The following is a 17,522-nucleotide window of genomic DNA, read 5'->3' as shown; positions in this document are numbered from 1 at the left end:
TGAAGAAACTAGAGAAAGTGCAAAGGTTTCCAACAAGACTAGTCCCAGAGCTAAGAGGTATGTCCTACGAGGAGAGGTTAAGCGAAATCAACATGACGACACTGGCGGACAGGAGAGATAGAGGGGACATGATAACGACATACAAAATACTGAGAGGAATTGACAAGGTGGACAAAGACAGGATGTTCCAGAGATTGGACACAGTAACAAGGGGACACAGTTGGAAGCTGAAGACACAGATGAATCACAGGGATGTTAGGAAGTTTTTCTTCAGCCACAGAGTAGTCAGTAAGTGGAATAGTTTGGGAAGCGATGTAGAGGAGGCAGGATCCATACATAGCTTTAAGCAGAGGTATGATAAAGCTCACGGCTCAGGGAGAGTGACCTAGTAGCGATCAGTGAAGAGGCGGGGCCAGGAGCTCGGACTCGACCCCCGCAACCTCAACTAGGTGAGAACTAAGTGAGTACAGTACACAACTAGCATCATCACACACAGTAAGACACAGTACACAACTAGCATCATCACACACAGTAAGACACAGTACACAACTAGCATCATCACACACAGTAAGACACAGTACACAACTAGCATCATCACACACAGTAAGACACAGTACACAACTAGCATCATCACACACAGTAAGACACAGTACACAACTAGCACCATCACACACAGTAAGACACAGTACACAACTAGCATCATCACACACAGTAAGACACAGTACACAACTAGCATCATCACACACAGTTAGACACAGTACACAACTAGCATCATCACACACAGTAAGACACAGTACACAACTAGCATCATCACACACAGTAAGACACAGTACACAACTAGCATCATCACACACAGTAAGACACAGTACACAACTAGCATCATCACACACAGTAAGACAGTACACAACTAGCATCATCACACACAGTAAGAACACGCAACTAGCACATCACACACACAGTAAGACACAGTACACACAACAGTAGACACAGTCATAGCATCATCGCACACAGTAAGACACAGTACACAACTAGTACGCAACTAGCATCATCACACACAGTAAGACTCAGTACACAACTAGCATCATTGCACACAGTAAGACACAGTACACAACTAGCATCATCACACACAGTAAGACACAGTAAACAACTAGCATCATCGCACACAGTAAGACACAGTACACAACTAGCATCATCACACACACTAAGACACAGTACACAACTAGCATCATCACTCAGAGTGAGACACAGTACTCAACTAGCACCATCACACACAGTAAGACACAGTACGCAACTCGCACCACAACACACAGTAAGACACAGTAGACAAATAGCATCATCACACACAGTAAGACATAGTACACAACTAGAATCATCACACAGAGAAACACACAGTACACAACTTGCATCATCACACACAGTAAGACACAGTACACAACTAGCACCATCACACACAGTAAGACACAGTACTCAACTAGCACCATCACACACAGTAAGACACAGTACGCAACTCGCACCACCACACACAGTAAGACACAGTAGACAAATAGCATCATCACACACCGTAAGACACAGTACACAACTAGCATCATCACACACAGTAAGACACAGTACACAACTAGCATCATCACAAACAGTAAGACACAGTACAAAACTAGCATCATCACAGAGAGTAAGACACAGTACACAACTAGCATCATCACACACAGTAAGACACAGTACACAACTAGCATCATCACACACAGTAAGACACAGTACACACCTAGCATCATTACACACAGTAAGACACAGTACACAACTAGCATCATCACAAACAGTAAGAAAGAGTACACAACTAGCATCATCACACACAGTGAGAAACAGTACACAACTAGCATCATCACACACAGAAAGACACAGTACACAACTAGCATCATCACACACAGTAAGACACAGTACACAACTAGCATCCTCACACACAGTAAGACACAGTACACAACTAGCACCATCACACACACAGTAAGACACAGTACACAACTTGCATCATCACACACAGTAAGACACAGTACACAACTAGCACGATCATACACAGTGAGACACAGTACACAACTAGCATCATCACACACAGTAAGACACAGTACTCAACTAGCATCATCACACACAGTAAGACACAGTACACAACTAGCATCATCACACACAGTAGGACATAGTACACAACTAGCACCATCACATACAGTAAGACACAGTACACAACTAGCATCATCACACACAGTAAGACACAGTACACAACTAACACCATCACACACAGTAAGACACAGTACACAACTAGCACCATCACACACAGTAAGACACAGTACACAACTAGCACCATCAAACACAGTAAGACACAGTACACAACTAGCATCATCACACACAGTGAGACACATGGTCGCCTGGTGAACCTCAGAACAGCATTCCGACATCTTAATAAGGAATCGTTCAGGACACTGTACACTGTGTACGTTAGGCCCATATTGGAGTATGCGGCGCCAGTTTGGAACCCATTCCTAGCCAAGCACGTAAAGAAACTAGAGAAGGTGCGAAGGTTTACAACAAGACTAGTCCCAGAGCTAAGAGGTATGTCCTACGAGGAGAGGTTAAGGGAAATCAACCTGACGACACTGGAGGACAGGAGAGATAGGGGAGACATGATAACGACATACACAATACTGAGATTAATTGACAAGGTGGACAAAGAAAGGATGTTCAAGAGATGGGACACAGCAACAAGGGGACACAGTTATAAGTTGAAGACACAGATGAATCACAGGGATGTTAGGAAGTATTTCTTCAGCCACAGAGTAGTCAGGAAGTGGAATAGTTTGGGAAGCGATGTAGTGGAGGCAGGAGCCATACATAGCTTTAAGCAGAGGTATGATAAAGCGCACAGTTCAGGGAGAGTGACCTAGTAGCGACCAGTGAAGAGGCGGGGCCAGGAGCTTGGAATCGACCCCTGCAACCTCAACTAGGTGAGTGTAACTAGGTGAGTACAGTACACAGTGTAACACTTACTGAGCCACTCAAGTTGATGTAGTGTGGAGGTAACAGTGTGGTGTAGTTGTGGCAGGAGACAACCAGCATGGTGGTCACTCACCACAGCCAGGTGGAGGTCCCTCAGGTTGTGACACTCCTGCAGTAGTCTGACTCCTCCACCAGTAAGACAACCCCAGAACACCTCCAGGTGACTCCTGTAACAGGATAAAACACTGATGAACACCTCACTCTTACTGACTCACCACCTACACTGTATATTATACCAAGTGGTAGTGAACAATGTTACACTGTATATTATACCAAGTGGTAGTGAACAATGTTACACTGTATATTACACCAAGTGGTAGTGAACAATGTTACACTGTATATTATACCAAGTGGTAGTGAACAATGTTACACTGTATATTATACCAAGTGGTAGTGAACAATGTTACACTGTATATTATACCAAGTGGTAGTGAACAATGTTACACTGTATATTATACCAAGTGGTAGTGAACAATGTTACACTGTATATTATACCAAGTGGTATAATATAATATAATATAATATATGGTATAATATAAGTGATCCTTCATGGGTATAATATAAGTGATCTTACATGGTATAATATAAGTGATCTTACATGGTATAATATAAGTGATCTTACATGGTATAATATAAGTGATCTTACATGGGTATAATATAAGTGATCCTACATGGGTATAATATAAGTGATCTTACATGGGTATAATATAAGTGATCTTACATGGGTATAAAATAAGTGATCTTACATGGGTATAATATAAGTGATCTTACATGCGTATAATATAAGTGATCCTACATGGGTATAATATAAGTGATCTTACATGGGTATAATATAAGTGATCTTACATGGGTATAATATAAGTGATCTTACATGGTATAATATAAGTGATCTTATATGGGTATAATATAAGTGATCTTACATGGGTATAATATAAGTGATCTTACATGGGTATAATATAAGTGATCTTACATGGGTATAATATAAGTGATCTTACATGGGTATAATATAAGTGATCTTACATGGGTATAATATAAGTGATCTTACATGGGTATAATATAAGTGATCTTACATGGTATAATATAAGTGATCTTACATGGGTATAAAATAAGTGATCTTACATGGGTATAATATAAGTGATCTTACATGGGTATAATATAAGTGATCTTACATGGGTATAATATAAGTGATCTTACATGGGTATAATATAAGTGATCTTACATGGGTGTAATATAAGTGATCTTACATTTGTATAATATAAGTGATCTTACATGGGTATAATATAAGTGATCTTACATGGGTATAATATAAGTGATCTTACATGGGTATAATATAAGTGATCTTACATGGGTATAATATAAGTGATCTTACATGGGTATAATACGGAAGACTCAGCTTTACCACAGGGAGATACATCATAACTTACACCTGGAAGATCCTAAAGGTACTGTGCAGGTGGTGCAACATTCCCACAATGATCAGCACAAGACTGTGCAGGTGGTGCAACATTCCCACAATGATCAGCACAAGACTGTGCAGGTGGTGCAACATTCCCACAATGATCAGCACAAGACTGTGCAGGTGGTGCAACATTCCCACAATGATCAGCACAAGACTGTGCAGGTGGTGCAACATTCCCACAATGATCAGCACAAGACTGTGCAGGTGGTGCAACATTCCCACAATGATCAGCACAAGACTGTGCAGGTGGTGCAACATTCCCACAATGATCAGCACAAGACTGTGCAGGTGGTGCAACATTCCCACAATGATCAGCACAAGACTGTGCAGGTGGTGCAACATTCCCACAATGAACAGCACAAGACTGTGCAGGTGGTGCAACATTCCCACAATGATCAGCACAAGACTGTGCAGGTGGTGCAACATTCCCACAATGATCAGCACAAGACTGTGCAGGTGGTGCAACATTCCCACAATGATCAGCACAAGACTGTGCAGGTGGTGCAACATTCCCACAATGATCAGCACAAGACTGTGCAGGTGGTGCAACATTCCCACAATGATCAGCACAAGACTGTGCAGGTGGTGCAACATTCCCACAATGATCAGCACAAGACTGTGCAGGTGGTGCAACATTCCCACAATGATCAGCACAAGACTGTGCAGGTGGTGCAACATTCCCACAATGATCAGCACAAGACTGTGCAGGTGGTGCAACATTCCCACAATGATCAGCACAAGACTGTGCAGGTGGTGCAACATTCCCACAATGATCAGCACAAGACTGTGCAGGTGGTGCAACATTCCCACAATGATCAGCACAAGACTGTGCAGGTGGTGCAACATTCCCACAATGATCAGCACAAGACTGTGCAGGTGGTGCAACATTCCCACAATGATCAGCACAAGACTGTGCAGGTGGTGCAACATTCCCACAATGATCAGCACAAGACTGTGCAGGTGGTGCAACATTCCCACAATGATCAGCACAAGACTGTGCAGGTGGTGCAACATTCCCACAAACTGTGTAGCAGAAGACTGTGTAGCAGAAGACTGTGTAGCAGAAGACTGTGCAGCAGAAGACTGTGTAGCAGAAGACTGTGTAGCAGAAGACTGTGTAGCAGAAGACTGTGTAGCAGAAGACTGTGTAGCAGAAGACTGTGTAGCAGAAGACTGTGTAGCAGAAGACTGTGTAGCAGAAGACTGTGTAGAAGAATACTGTGTAGCAGAAGACTGTGTAGCAGAAGACTGTGTAGCATAAGACTGTGTAGCAGAAGACTGTGTAGCAGAAGACTGTGTAGCAGAAGACTGTGTAGCAGAAGACTGTGTAGCAGAAGACTGTGTAGCAGAAGACTGTGTAGCAGAAGACTGTGTAGCAGAAGACTGTGTAGCAGAAGACTGTGTAGCAGAAGACTGTGTAGCAGAAGACTGTGTAGCAGAACACTGTGTAGCAGAAGACTGTGTAGCAGAAGACTGTGTAGCAGAAGACTGTGTAGCAGAAGACTGTGTAGCAGAAGACTGTGTAGCAGAAGACTGTGTAGCAGAAGACTGTGTAGCAGAAGACTGTGTAGACTGTGTAGCAGAAGACTGTGTAGCAGAAGACTGTGTAGCAGAAGACTGTGTAGCAGAACTGTGTAGCAGAAGACTGTGTAGCAGAAGACTGTGTAGCAGAAGACTGTGTAGCAGAAGACAGAAGACTGTGTAGCAGAAGACTGTGTAGCAGAAGACTGTGTAGCAGAAGACTGTGTAGCAGAAGACTGTGTAGCAGAAGACTGTGTAGCAGAAGACTGTGTAGCAGAAGACTGTGTAGCAGAAGACTGTGTAGCAGAAGACTGTGTAGCAGAAGACTGTGTAGCAGAAGACTGTGTAGCAGAAGACTGTGTAGCAGAAGACTGTGTAGCAAGACTGTGTAGCAGAAGACTGTGTAGCAGATGACTGTGTAGCAGAAGACTGTGTAGCAGAAGACTGTGTAGCAGAAGACTGTGTAGCAGAAGACTGTGTAGCAGAAGACTGTGTAGCAGAAGACTCTGTAGCAGAAGACTGTGTAGCAGAAGACTGTGTAGCAGAAGACTGTGTAGCAGAATACTGTGTAGCAGAAGACTGTGTAGCAGAAGACTGTGTAGCAGAAGACTGTGTAGCAGAAGACTGTGTAGCAGAAGACTGTGTAGCAGAAGATTGTGTAGCAGAAGACTGTGTAGCAGAAGACTGTGTAGCAGAAGACTGTGTAGCAGAAGACTGTGTAGCAGAAGACTGTGTAGCAGAAGACTGTGTAGCAGAAGACAGTGTAGCAGACTGTGAAGCAGAAGACTGTGTAGCAGAAGACTGTGTAGCAGAAGACTGTGTAGCAGAAGACTGTGTAGCAGAAGACTGTGTAGCAGCAGCAGAAGACTGTGTAGCAGAAGACTGTGTAGACTGTGTAGCAGAAGACTGTGTAGCAGAAGACTGTGTAGCAGAAGACTGTGTAGCAGAAGACTGTGTAGCAGAAGACTGTGTAGCAGAAGACTGTGTAGCAGAAGACTGTGTAGCAGAAGACTGTGTAGCAGAAGACTGTGTAGCAGAAGACTGTGTAGCAGAAGACTCTGGAGCAGAAGACTGTGTAGCAGAAGACTGTGTAGCAGAAGACTGGGTAGCAGAATACTGTGGAGCAGAAGACTGTGTAGCTGAAGACTGTGTAGCAGAACACTGTGTAGAGAAGACTGTGTAGCTGTGTAGCAGAAGACTGTGTAGCAGAAGACTGTGTAGCAGAAGACTGTGTGTGTAGCAGACTGTGTAGCAGAAGACTGTGTAGCAGAAGACTGTGTAGCAGAAGACTGTGTAGCAGAAGACTGTGTAGCAGAAGACTGTGTAGCAGAAGACTGTGTAGCAGAAGACTGTGTAGCAGAAGACTGTGTAGCAGAAGACTGTGTGTGTAGCAGAAGACTGTGTAGCAGAAGACTGTGTAGCAGAAGACTGTGTAGCAGAAGACTGTGTAGACTGTGTAGCAGAAGACTGTGTAGCAGAAGACTGTGTAGCAGAAGACTGTGTAGCAGAAGACTGAGTAGCAGAAGACTGTGTAGCAGAAGCAGAAGACTGTGTAGCAGAAGACTGTGTAGCAGAAGACTGTGTAGCAGAAGACTGTGTAGCAGAAGCAGAAGACTATGTAGCAGAAGACTGTGTAGCAGAAGACTGTGTAGCAGCAGAAGACTGTGTAGCAGAAGACTGTGCAGAAGAAGACTGTGTAGCAGAAGACTGTGTAGCAGACTGTGTAGAAGACTGTGTAGCAGAAGACTGTGTAGCAGAAGACTGTGTAGCAGAAGACTGTGTAGCAGAATACTGTGTAGCAGAAGACTGTGTAGCAGAAGACTGTGTAGCAGAAGACTGTGTAGCAGAAGAATGTGTAGCAGAAGACTGTGTAGCAGAAGACTGTGTAGCAGAAGACTGTGTAGCAGAAGACTGTGTAGCAGAAGACTGTGTAGCAGAAGACTGTGTAGCAGAAGACTGTGTAGCAGAAGACTGTGTAGCAGTGTAGCAGAAGACTGTGTAGCTGAAGACTGTGTAGCAGAAGACTGTGTAGCAGAAGACTGTGTAGCAGAAGACTGTGTAGCAGAAGACTGTGTAGCAGAAGACTGTGTAGCAGAAGACTGTGTAGCAGAAGACTGTGTAGCAGAAGACTGTGTAGCAGAAGACTGTGTAGCAGAAGACTGTGTAGCAGAAGACTGTGTAGCAGAAGACTGTGTAGCAGAAGACTGTGTAGTAGAAGACTGTGTAGCAGAAGACTGTGTAGCAGAAGACAGAAGACTGTGTAGCAGAAGATTGTGTAGCAGAAGACTGTGTAGCAGAAGACTGTGTAGATGTAGCAGAAGACTGTGTAGCAGAAGACTGTGTAGCAGAAGACTGTGTAGCAGAAGACTGTGTAGCAGAAGACTGTGTAGCAGAAGACTGTGTAGCAGAAGACTGTGTAGCAGAAGACTGTGTAGCAGAAGAATGTGCAGCAGAAGACTGTGCAGCAGAAGACTGTGTAGCAGAAGACTGTGTAGCAGAAGACTGTGTAGCAGAAGACTGTGTAGCAGAAGACTGTGTAGCAGAAGACTGTGTAGCAGAAGACTGTGTAGCAGAAGACTGTGTAGCAGAAGACTGTGTAGCAGAAGACTGTGTAGCAGAAGACTGTGTAGCAGAAGACTGTGTAGCAGAAGACTGTGCAGCAGAAGACTGTGTAGCAGAAGACTGTGTAGCAGAAGACTGTGTAGCAGAAGACTGTGTAGCAGAAGACTGTGTAGCAGAAGACTGTGCTGCAGAAGACTGTGTAGCAGAAGACTGTGTAGCAGAAGACTGTGTAGCAGAAGACTGTGTAGCAGAAGACTGTGCAATGTTAACTCCATCAACAATGTTAACACCAATAACGATGTTAACACCACCCAAAATTTTAACAACAACAGTGTTAACTCCAACAACGATGTTAACACCAACAACAATGTTAGGACCTAAAACAATGTTAACACCAACAACAATAACACCTACAACAATTTTAACACCAAAAACAATGTTAACACCAACAACAATGTTAACACCTTCAACAATGCTAACACCAACAACAATTTTAACATCAACAATGTTAACACCAACAACGAAACACCATCAACAGAACTGTGTTTAACACCACCAACACTGTTAACACCAGCAACAATGCTAACACCAACAATGTTAACACCAACAACAATGTTAACACCAGCAACACTGTTAATACCAACAACGATATTAAAACAAACAATGATGTTAACACCAGCAACAATGCTAACACCAACAATGTTAACACCAACAACAATGTTAACACCAACAACGATGTTAACACCAACAACAATGTTAACACCAACAACAATGTTAACACCAACAACAATGTTAACACCAACAACGATGTTAACACCAACAACAATGTTAACACCAACAACAATGTTAACACCAACAACAATTTTAACACCAAAAACAATGTTAACACCTTCAACAATTTTAACACCAACAACAATGTTAACACTAACAACGATGTTAACACAAACACCAATGTTAACACCAACAACAATGTTAACACCAACAACAATGTTAACACCACCAACGATGTTAACACCAACAACAATGTTAACACCAACAACAATGTTAACACCAACAACAATGTTAACACCAACAAAAATTTTAACAACGACAACGATGTTAACTCCAACAACGATGTTAACACCAACAACGATGTTAACACCAACACCAATGTTAACACCACCAAAAGTTTTAACAACGACAACGATGTTAACTCCAACAACGATGTTAACACCAACAACGATGTTAACACCAACAACGATGTTAACACCAACAACGATGTTAACACCAGCAACAATGTTAACACCAGCAACAATGTTAACACCAATATTACAAAAAAAAATTAACACCAACAACAATGTTAACACCAACAACAATGTTAACACCAACAACAATGTTAACACCAACAACAATGTTAACACCAACAACAATGTTAACACCAACAACAATGTTAACACCAACAACAATGTTAACACCAACAACAATGTTAACACCATCAACAATGTTAACACCAACAACAATGTTAACACCAACAACAATGTTAACACCAACAACAATGTTAACACCAACAACAATGTTAACACAAACAATGTTAACACAAACAACATTGTTAACACCAAAAACTATATTAACACCATCAACAATGTTAACAACAACACTGTTAACACAAACAATGTTAAAACCTACAATGTTAGCTCGAACAACAATGTTAACACCAACAACAATGTTAAGACCAACAACGATGTTAACACCAAACAATGTTAACAATGTTAACACCAACAACAACAGCAGTGTTAACACCAACAACATTGTTAACACCAACAACAATGTTAACATCACAACAATATTAACACCATGTTAACAACAACAATGTTAACATGTTAACATAAACAACAATGATAACACATACAACAAAGTTAACACCAACAACAATGTTAATATCAACAACAATATTAACACCAACGGTGTTAACACCTCCGATAACGTTAACACCAACATCAATGTTAACACCAACAATAATTTTATCACCAACAACAATGTTAACACAAACAAAAATGTTAACACCAACAGCAATGTTAACACCAACAACAATGTTGATACCAACAACAATGTTAACATCAACAACAATGTTAACACCAACAACAATGATAACACCAACAACAATGTTAACACCAACAACAATGTTAACACCAACAACAATGTTAACACCAACAACAATGTTAACACCAACAACAATGTTAACACCAACAACAATGTTAACACCAACAACAATGTTAACACCAACAACAATGTTAACACCAACAACAATGTTAACACCAACAACAATGTTAACACCAACAACAATGTTAACACCAACAACAATGTTAACACCAACAACAATGTTAACACCAACAACAATGTTACCAACAACAATGTTAACACCAACAACAATGTTAACACCAACAACAATGTTAACACCAACAACAATGTTAACACCAACAACAATATTAACACCAACAACATTGTTAACACCAACAACAATGTTAACACAAACAACAAGGTTAACACCAACAACAATATTAACACCAACAACAATGTTAACACCAACAACAATATTAACACCAACAACAATGTTAACACCAACAACAATGTTAACACCAACAACAATATTAACACCAACAACAATGTTAACACCAACAACAATATTAACACCAACAACAATGTTAACACCAACAACAATGTTAACACCAACAACAATGTTGACACCAACAACAATGTTAACTCCAACAACAATGATAACACCAACAACAATGTTAACACCACAACAATATTAACACCAACAACAATGTTAACACCAACAACAATGTTAACACCAACAACAATGTTAACACCAACAACAATGTTAACACCAACAACAATGTTAACACCAACAACAATGTTAACACCAACAACAATGTTAACACCAACAACAATGTTAACACAACAACGATGTTAACAACACAACAATGTTAACACAACAATGTTAACAAACAACTTTGTTAACACCAACAACAATTTTAAAACAACAATGTTAACAATTTGAACAATTTAACATTCGCAACAATGTTAACACCAACAACAATGTTAACACCAACAATGTGTTAATGTCATCAACAGTGTTAACACCAGAAACAACAATGTTAACACCCATAATGTTAAAACAACTTTAATGTTATAATATACAGCAACGTTATTAACATTTAGAATAATGTTAAGATAAAGATAATTTTATCATATATGTATAGTAGCGTTGTTAACATTAATAATAATGTTAAGATAATGTTATCATGAACATTAACATTATTAACAATAATAACAACTTACCGATGCGGTAGAAGTTCGAGGAGGTTGTCATCAGTGGTGGTTGTGTCAGCATGATGGTAGTGGTGCCTCAGTTCCAGTTGTGTACAATGGTGGTGGGTGAGGGCAGCCAGCAGGTCAGGCAGGTCAGGCAGGTCACCTGGGTCACCATGGATTTCAATCTCCACCTTGCAGGAGCTGAGGTGAGGCAGGAGAGCAACGCAGCTTCTCACACGTCCATCATGTACCTCAATTGTTTCTTTAGTGTTAAATAAGTGCGATATTTCTTTGACAATTACTGGAGACATGTTAGTGTTGTCAAGGAGGTGGAGCCACTGGTCGTTGTCTCTCATACCAGACTCTTGTAGGAGATGAACCACTTCCCGTGCAGCTGTCTCAGGTACCTGGTCTAGTTCCAGGTGCAACAGCCCAGCCACATGTATCACAACATTCTGGTACTTGTTCATGTCTACCTCACCTGACCTGATGCTGGCTTCTAACACTCCTCTGATACTGACAGGTGTGTCAGGTGTAGCTGAGACAGGTGTAGCTGAGGCAGGTGTAGTTGAGCTGAGGCAGGTGTAGCTGAGGCAGGTGTAGCTGAGGCAGGTGTAGCTGAGGCAGGTGTAGCTGAGGCAGGTGCAGGTGTAGCTGAGGCAGGTGTAGGTGTAGAATACTGTTGCTTAATCTTGTTGACAATATAGAGAGCAGCGAAGTAGTCTTGTATACCCTTGTGAGGAGCTGAGTACTGCTCCTTGATCCCCAGCATCGTCCATGTTGGTCTTAAACAAAGGAACGCTGACAACACTTCTTTATAGGGTAAACACAAATGTTTACAGGTAGATATCAGTTTATCTACAGTGTTTACTTCAAGGTCTAACTGATCACGTGAAAGACTTTCCAGTGATGTCTTGTATATATTCATCAATATTGTGTTCACTTTGTCAGTTAATTCTGTGTCATCCATATTCTTTGTATCTTGATGGTTGGTCAGTCTGTGTATTAACTTGTGTTTACACAGTTGATGAATATTATAATATAGCTCCGTGTGAGTGACAGATGTTAAGTTTAGCTGGTCAGGGTCGTGGTCCCAGATGTATATCATAAGAATCAAGTTCATTGGTAGTCTTAAGTGTTCTTGAAGTCCTTCTGACTTCATCACTCTCCTTACCAGTTCTTCAGTATTTCTGTTATTCCCTGTTTGTTTGGTTATCTCCTGGTGGTTCAGACGCACGAATTGTTCCACATTTGTCCTAGATATACCATGTAGTGTTGCATGTTGCACAGTATACTCTGCAGGGATTGTTCTCCTAAAGTTCTCAACTTTTTCTGGTCGTGAAGTGCACAGAAAAGCAATATTAGAACAGTACTTAAATTCTTGCAATAGACTCTGGACAAGTCTTCTAGAACTTTCATTGTCTTCATCAAGGCCGTCAATTATAATTAAGATCTTGCAAAGCTTCATCAGTTTCGGAAGAATATCCTTGAATTTTATAGCAACTTCTGGCATCAGTCTGTCCAGGAGTTGCTGGTAGCAGGTCATTGTTGGGTCCCGGCACTGTACCCACAGTAGAAGCTCGTAATTATCTAAGTCACTAATATTACCTTGACCTCCCTGAGTCCATTCATCTATTACTAACGTCACTAGAGTAGTCTTGCCACTGCCAGCCACACCTTCAACCAGTATTATATGTGGGGGAGTAGATGTACCTTGTTGTTGTGAGGCAGTCCTTGTACATGGTACTGCTGTAGTCTGGTACTGTTGTTGTGAGTCAGTGCTTGTACATGGTGTACTGACTGACACATGGTACTGCTGTTGTTGTTGTGAGAGATATTGCTTGTAGTACTGCTGTACTGCTGTAGTCTGAGCAAGTTTAAGAAGGTGTTGGTAGCTTATATGTTGACCTTGACGTCCACGTTGTCCATGTTTTACCTCAATATCTACAAAGATTTTGTCAACTTTAAGTTTGAAGTCACTAGTGATAAAAGACACCGGGTTGACGTAGCTGATACTCTGGAAGATCTCCTTAAGTTTGTCACGACTGTCATTAATCATATGACGCTTCACCTTATCACTACAATACATCAGTATGTCATCTCCTACAAGAATCTCAGTCGTGATTTTATCCAGGACATCATTCATGTGTTTGACCTCCTTGTTGACTTCATCCTGGTCTCTCCCATACTTCTCTCCTGATGTCTTAAAACAACCAGTTAACAACTCACGAAGATTATTTAAGGTTTCTTTATATTTTTCATCAATAACTGCAAGTTGACCATGAAGAACATTGTTCCTCATGTTCTTTATTGCAGTAATGTAATACTCCATTATGTTACCTTCAGTGTACCATTTTTGATCATTGACTGGAGCTACATCCTTACAGGCGAGTTTGATGCTGAGATACAACAGTGATACATCAAACTCTGATCCATCTGGACTCTTGTTAATCATCTCTTTTTGTGTTTTATCAAAGGTTTTTGATGTTACTGGAACATTTATATTGTTTAAGTAATGATCCAGCTTCATACTGGCAGGTTTGTCTGGGGTTCCCCAGAGAAATGTCTTATACAAGACATTTCTGGCACAGATCTTAACAGCCTTGACAAGTCTACAGCCATTAAACACTTGTTGATCAGCCATAGTGTATTATGACACTTATACTGTGATGTTAGGAGCTTGATGGAGACCCAGCTGTTGCTACTGCTGCTGTTGCTGCTGTTACTGTTGCTACTGCTGCTGTTACAGTTGCTGCAGCTGCTGCTGCTACTGCTGCTGCTGCTGTTACTGTTGCTGCAGGTGCTGCTGCTACTGCTGCTGCTGTTACTGTTGCTGTTGTTGTTGTTATTGCTGGTCTTGCAGCTGCTGCTACTGCTGCTGTTACTGTTGTTGCTGGTGTTGTTGCTGTTACTGCTGCTGATAACAGTAGCACGAGAAGTGACGCTCATCACTGACTCACTGTTGTTGTTACTGTTGTTGCTGTTACTGCTGCTGTTAACAGTAGCACAAGAAGTGACGCTCATCACTGACTCACTGTTGTTGTTACTGTTGTTGCTGTTACTGCTGCTGTTAACAGTAGCACAAGAAGTGACGCTCATCACTGACTCACTTCCTTCTCTTCCATCATCTGAAAAAAATAATATAAAATATAATAATGATATTACAAGTGTCAGACTGTAACATGTATAATATTACAAGTGTCAGACTGTAACATGTATAATATTACAAGTGTCAGACTGTAACATGTATAATATTACAAGTGTCAGACTGTAACATGTATAATATTACAAGTGTCAGACTGTAACATGTATAATATTACAAGTGTCAGACTGTAACATGTATAATATTACAAGTGTCAGACTGTAACATGTATAATATTACAAGTGTCAGACTGTAACATGTATAATATTACAAGTGTCAGACTGTAACATGTATAATATTACAAGTGTCAGACTGTAACATGTATAATATTACAAGTGTCAGACTGTAACATGTATAATATTACAAGTGTCAGACTGTAACATGTATAATATTACAAGTGTCAGACTGTAACATGTATAATATTACAAGTGTCAGACTGTAACATGTATAATATTACAAGTGTCAGACTGTAACATGTATAATATTACAAGTGTCAGACTGTAACATGTATAATATTACAAGTGTCAGACTGTAACATGTATAATATTACAAGTGTCAGACTGTAACATGTATAATATTACAAGTGTCAGACTGTAACATGTATAATATTACAAGTGTCAGACTGTAACATGTATAATATTACAAGTGTCAGACTGTAACATGTATAATATTACAAGTGTCAGACTGTAACATGTATAATATTACAAGTGTCAGACTGTAACATGTATAATATTACAAGTGTCAGACTGTAACATGTATAATATTACAAGTGTCAGACTGTAACATGTATAATATTACAAGTGTCAGACTGTAACATGTATAATATTACAAGTGTCAGACTGTAACATGTATAATATTACAAGTGTCAGACTGTAACATGTATAATATTACAAGTGTCAGACTGTAACATGTATAATATTACAAGTGTCAGACTGTAACATGTATAATATTACAAGTGTCAGACTGTAACATGTATAATATTACAAGTGTCAGACTGTAACATGTATAATATTACAAGTGTCAGACTGTAACATGTATAATATTACAAGTGTCAGACTGTAACATGTATAATATTACAAGTGTCAGACTGTAACATGTATAATATTACAAGTGTCAGACTGTAACATGTATAATATTACAAGTGTCAGACTGTAACATGTATAATATTACAAGTGTCAGACTGTAACATGTATAATATTACAAGTGTCAGACTGTAACATGTATAATATTACAAGTGTCAGACTGTAACATGTATAATATTACAAGTGTCAGACTGTAACATGTATAATATTACAAGTGTCAGACTGTAACATGTATAATATTACAAGTGTCAGACTGTAACATGTATAATATTACAAGTGTCAGACTGTAACATGTATAATATTACAAGTGTCAGACTGTAACATGTATAATATTACAAGTGTCAGACTGTAACATGTATAATATTACAAGTGTCAGACTGTAACATGTATAATATTACAAGTGTCAGACTGTAACATGTATAATATTACAAGTGTCAGACTGTAACATGTATAATATTACAAGTGTCAGACTGTAACATGTATAATATTACAAGTGTCAGACTGTAACATGTATAATATTACAAGTGTCAGACTGTAACATGTATAATATTACAAGTGTCAGACTGTAACATGTATAATATTACAAGTGTCAGACTGTAACATGTATAATATTACAAGTGTCAGACTGTAACATGTATAATATTACAAGTGTCAGACTGTAACATGTATAATATTACAAGTGTCAGACTGTAACATGTATAATATTACAAGTGTCAGACTGTAACATGTATAATATTACAAGTGTCAGACTGTAACATGTATAATATTACAAGTGTCAGACTGTAACATGTATAATATTACAAGTGTCAGACTGTAACATGTATAATATTACAAGTGTCAGACTGTAACATGTATAATATTACAAGTGTCAGACTGTAACATGTATAATATTACAAGTGTCAGACTGTAACATGTATAATATTACAAGTGTCAGACTGTAACATGTATAATATTACAAGTGTCAGACTGTAACATGTATAATATTACAAGTGTCAGACTGTAACATGTATAATATTACAAGTGTCAGACTGTAACATGTATAATATTACAAGTGTCAGACTGTAACATGTATAATATTACAAGTGTCAGACTGTAACATGTATAATATTACAAGTGTCAGACTGTAACATGTATAATATTACAAGTGTCAGACTGTAACATGTATAATATTACAAGTGTCAGACTGTAACATGTATAATATTACAAGTGTCAGACTGTAACATGTATAATATTACAAGTGTCAGACTGTAACATGTATAATATTACAAGTGTCAGACTGTAACATGTATAATATTACAAGTGTCAGACTGTAACATGTATAATATTACAAGTGTCAGACTGTAACATGTATAATATTACAAGTGTCAGACTGTAACATGTATAATATTACAAGTGTCAGACTGTAACATGTATAATATTACAAGTG

The 17,522-nt window shown here is 39.5% G+C and overlaps 2 protein-coding genes across 2 annotated transcripts; both read right to left on the bottom strand.

The window, feature by feature from the left end:
- Nucleotides 1–2,861: 2,861 nt before the first annotated feature.
- Nucleotides 2,862–12,434, bottom strand: LOC138851615 (uncharacterized). Its single transcript, XM_070080907.1, has 2 exons — nucleotides 11,900–12,434; nucleotides 2,862–3,203 (listed from the first exon to the last, which is right to left on the bottom strand). The coding sequence occupies exons 1-2, from the start codon at nucleotides 12,340–12,342 to the stop codon at nucleotides 2,981–2,983; spliced, it is 666 nt and encodes a 221-aa protein (XP_069937008.1). The 5' UTR covers nucleotides 12,343–12,434; the 3' UTR covers nucleotides 2,862–2,980.
- A 224-nt stretch (nucleotides 12,435–12,658) lies between these two features.
- Nucleotides 12,659–14,516, bottom strand: LOC138851614 (uncharacterized). The gene is made up of 2 exons (XM_070080906.1): nucleotides 12,744–14,516; nucleotides 12,659–12,685 (listed from the first exon to the last, which is right to left on the bottom strand). The coding sequence occupies exons 1-2, from the start codon at nucleotides 14,514–14,516 to the stop codon at nucleotides 12,659–12,661; spliced, it is 1,800 nt and encodes a 599-aa protein (XP_069937007.1).
- Between the last annotated feature and the right edge of the window lie 3,006 nt (nucleotides 14,517–17,522).

This window comes from Cherax quadricarinatus, unplaced genomic scaffold, assembly GCF_038502225.1.
Source record: "Cherax quadricarinatus isolate ZL_2023a unplaced genomic scaffold, ASM3850222v1 Contig1228, whole genome shotgun sequence".
In the NCBI taxonomy this organism is placed as follows: Eukaryota; Metazoa; Arthropoda; class Malacostraca; order Decapoda; family Parastacidae; genus Cherax; species Cherax quadricarinatus.
Note: the sequence above shows the minus strand (reverse complement) of the source record. Positions and strands in the feature narration are given on the sequence as shown.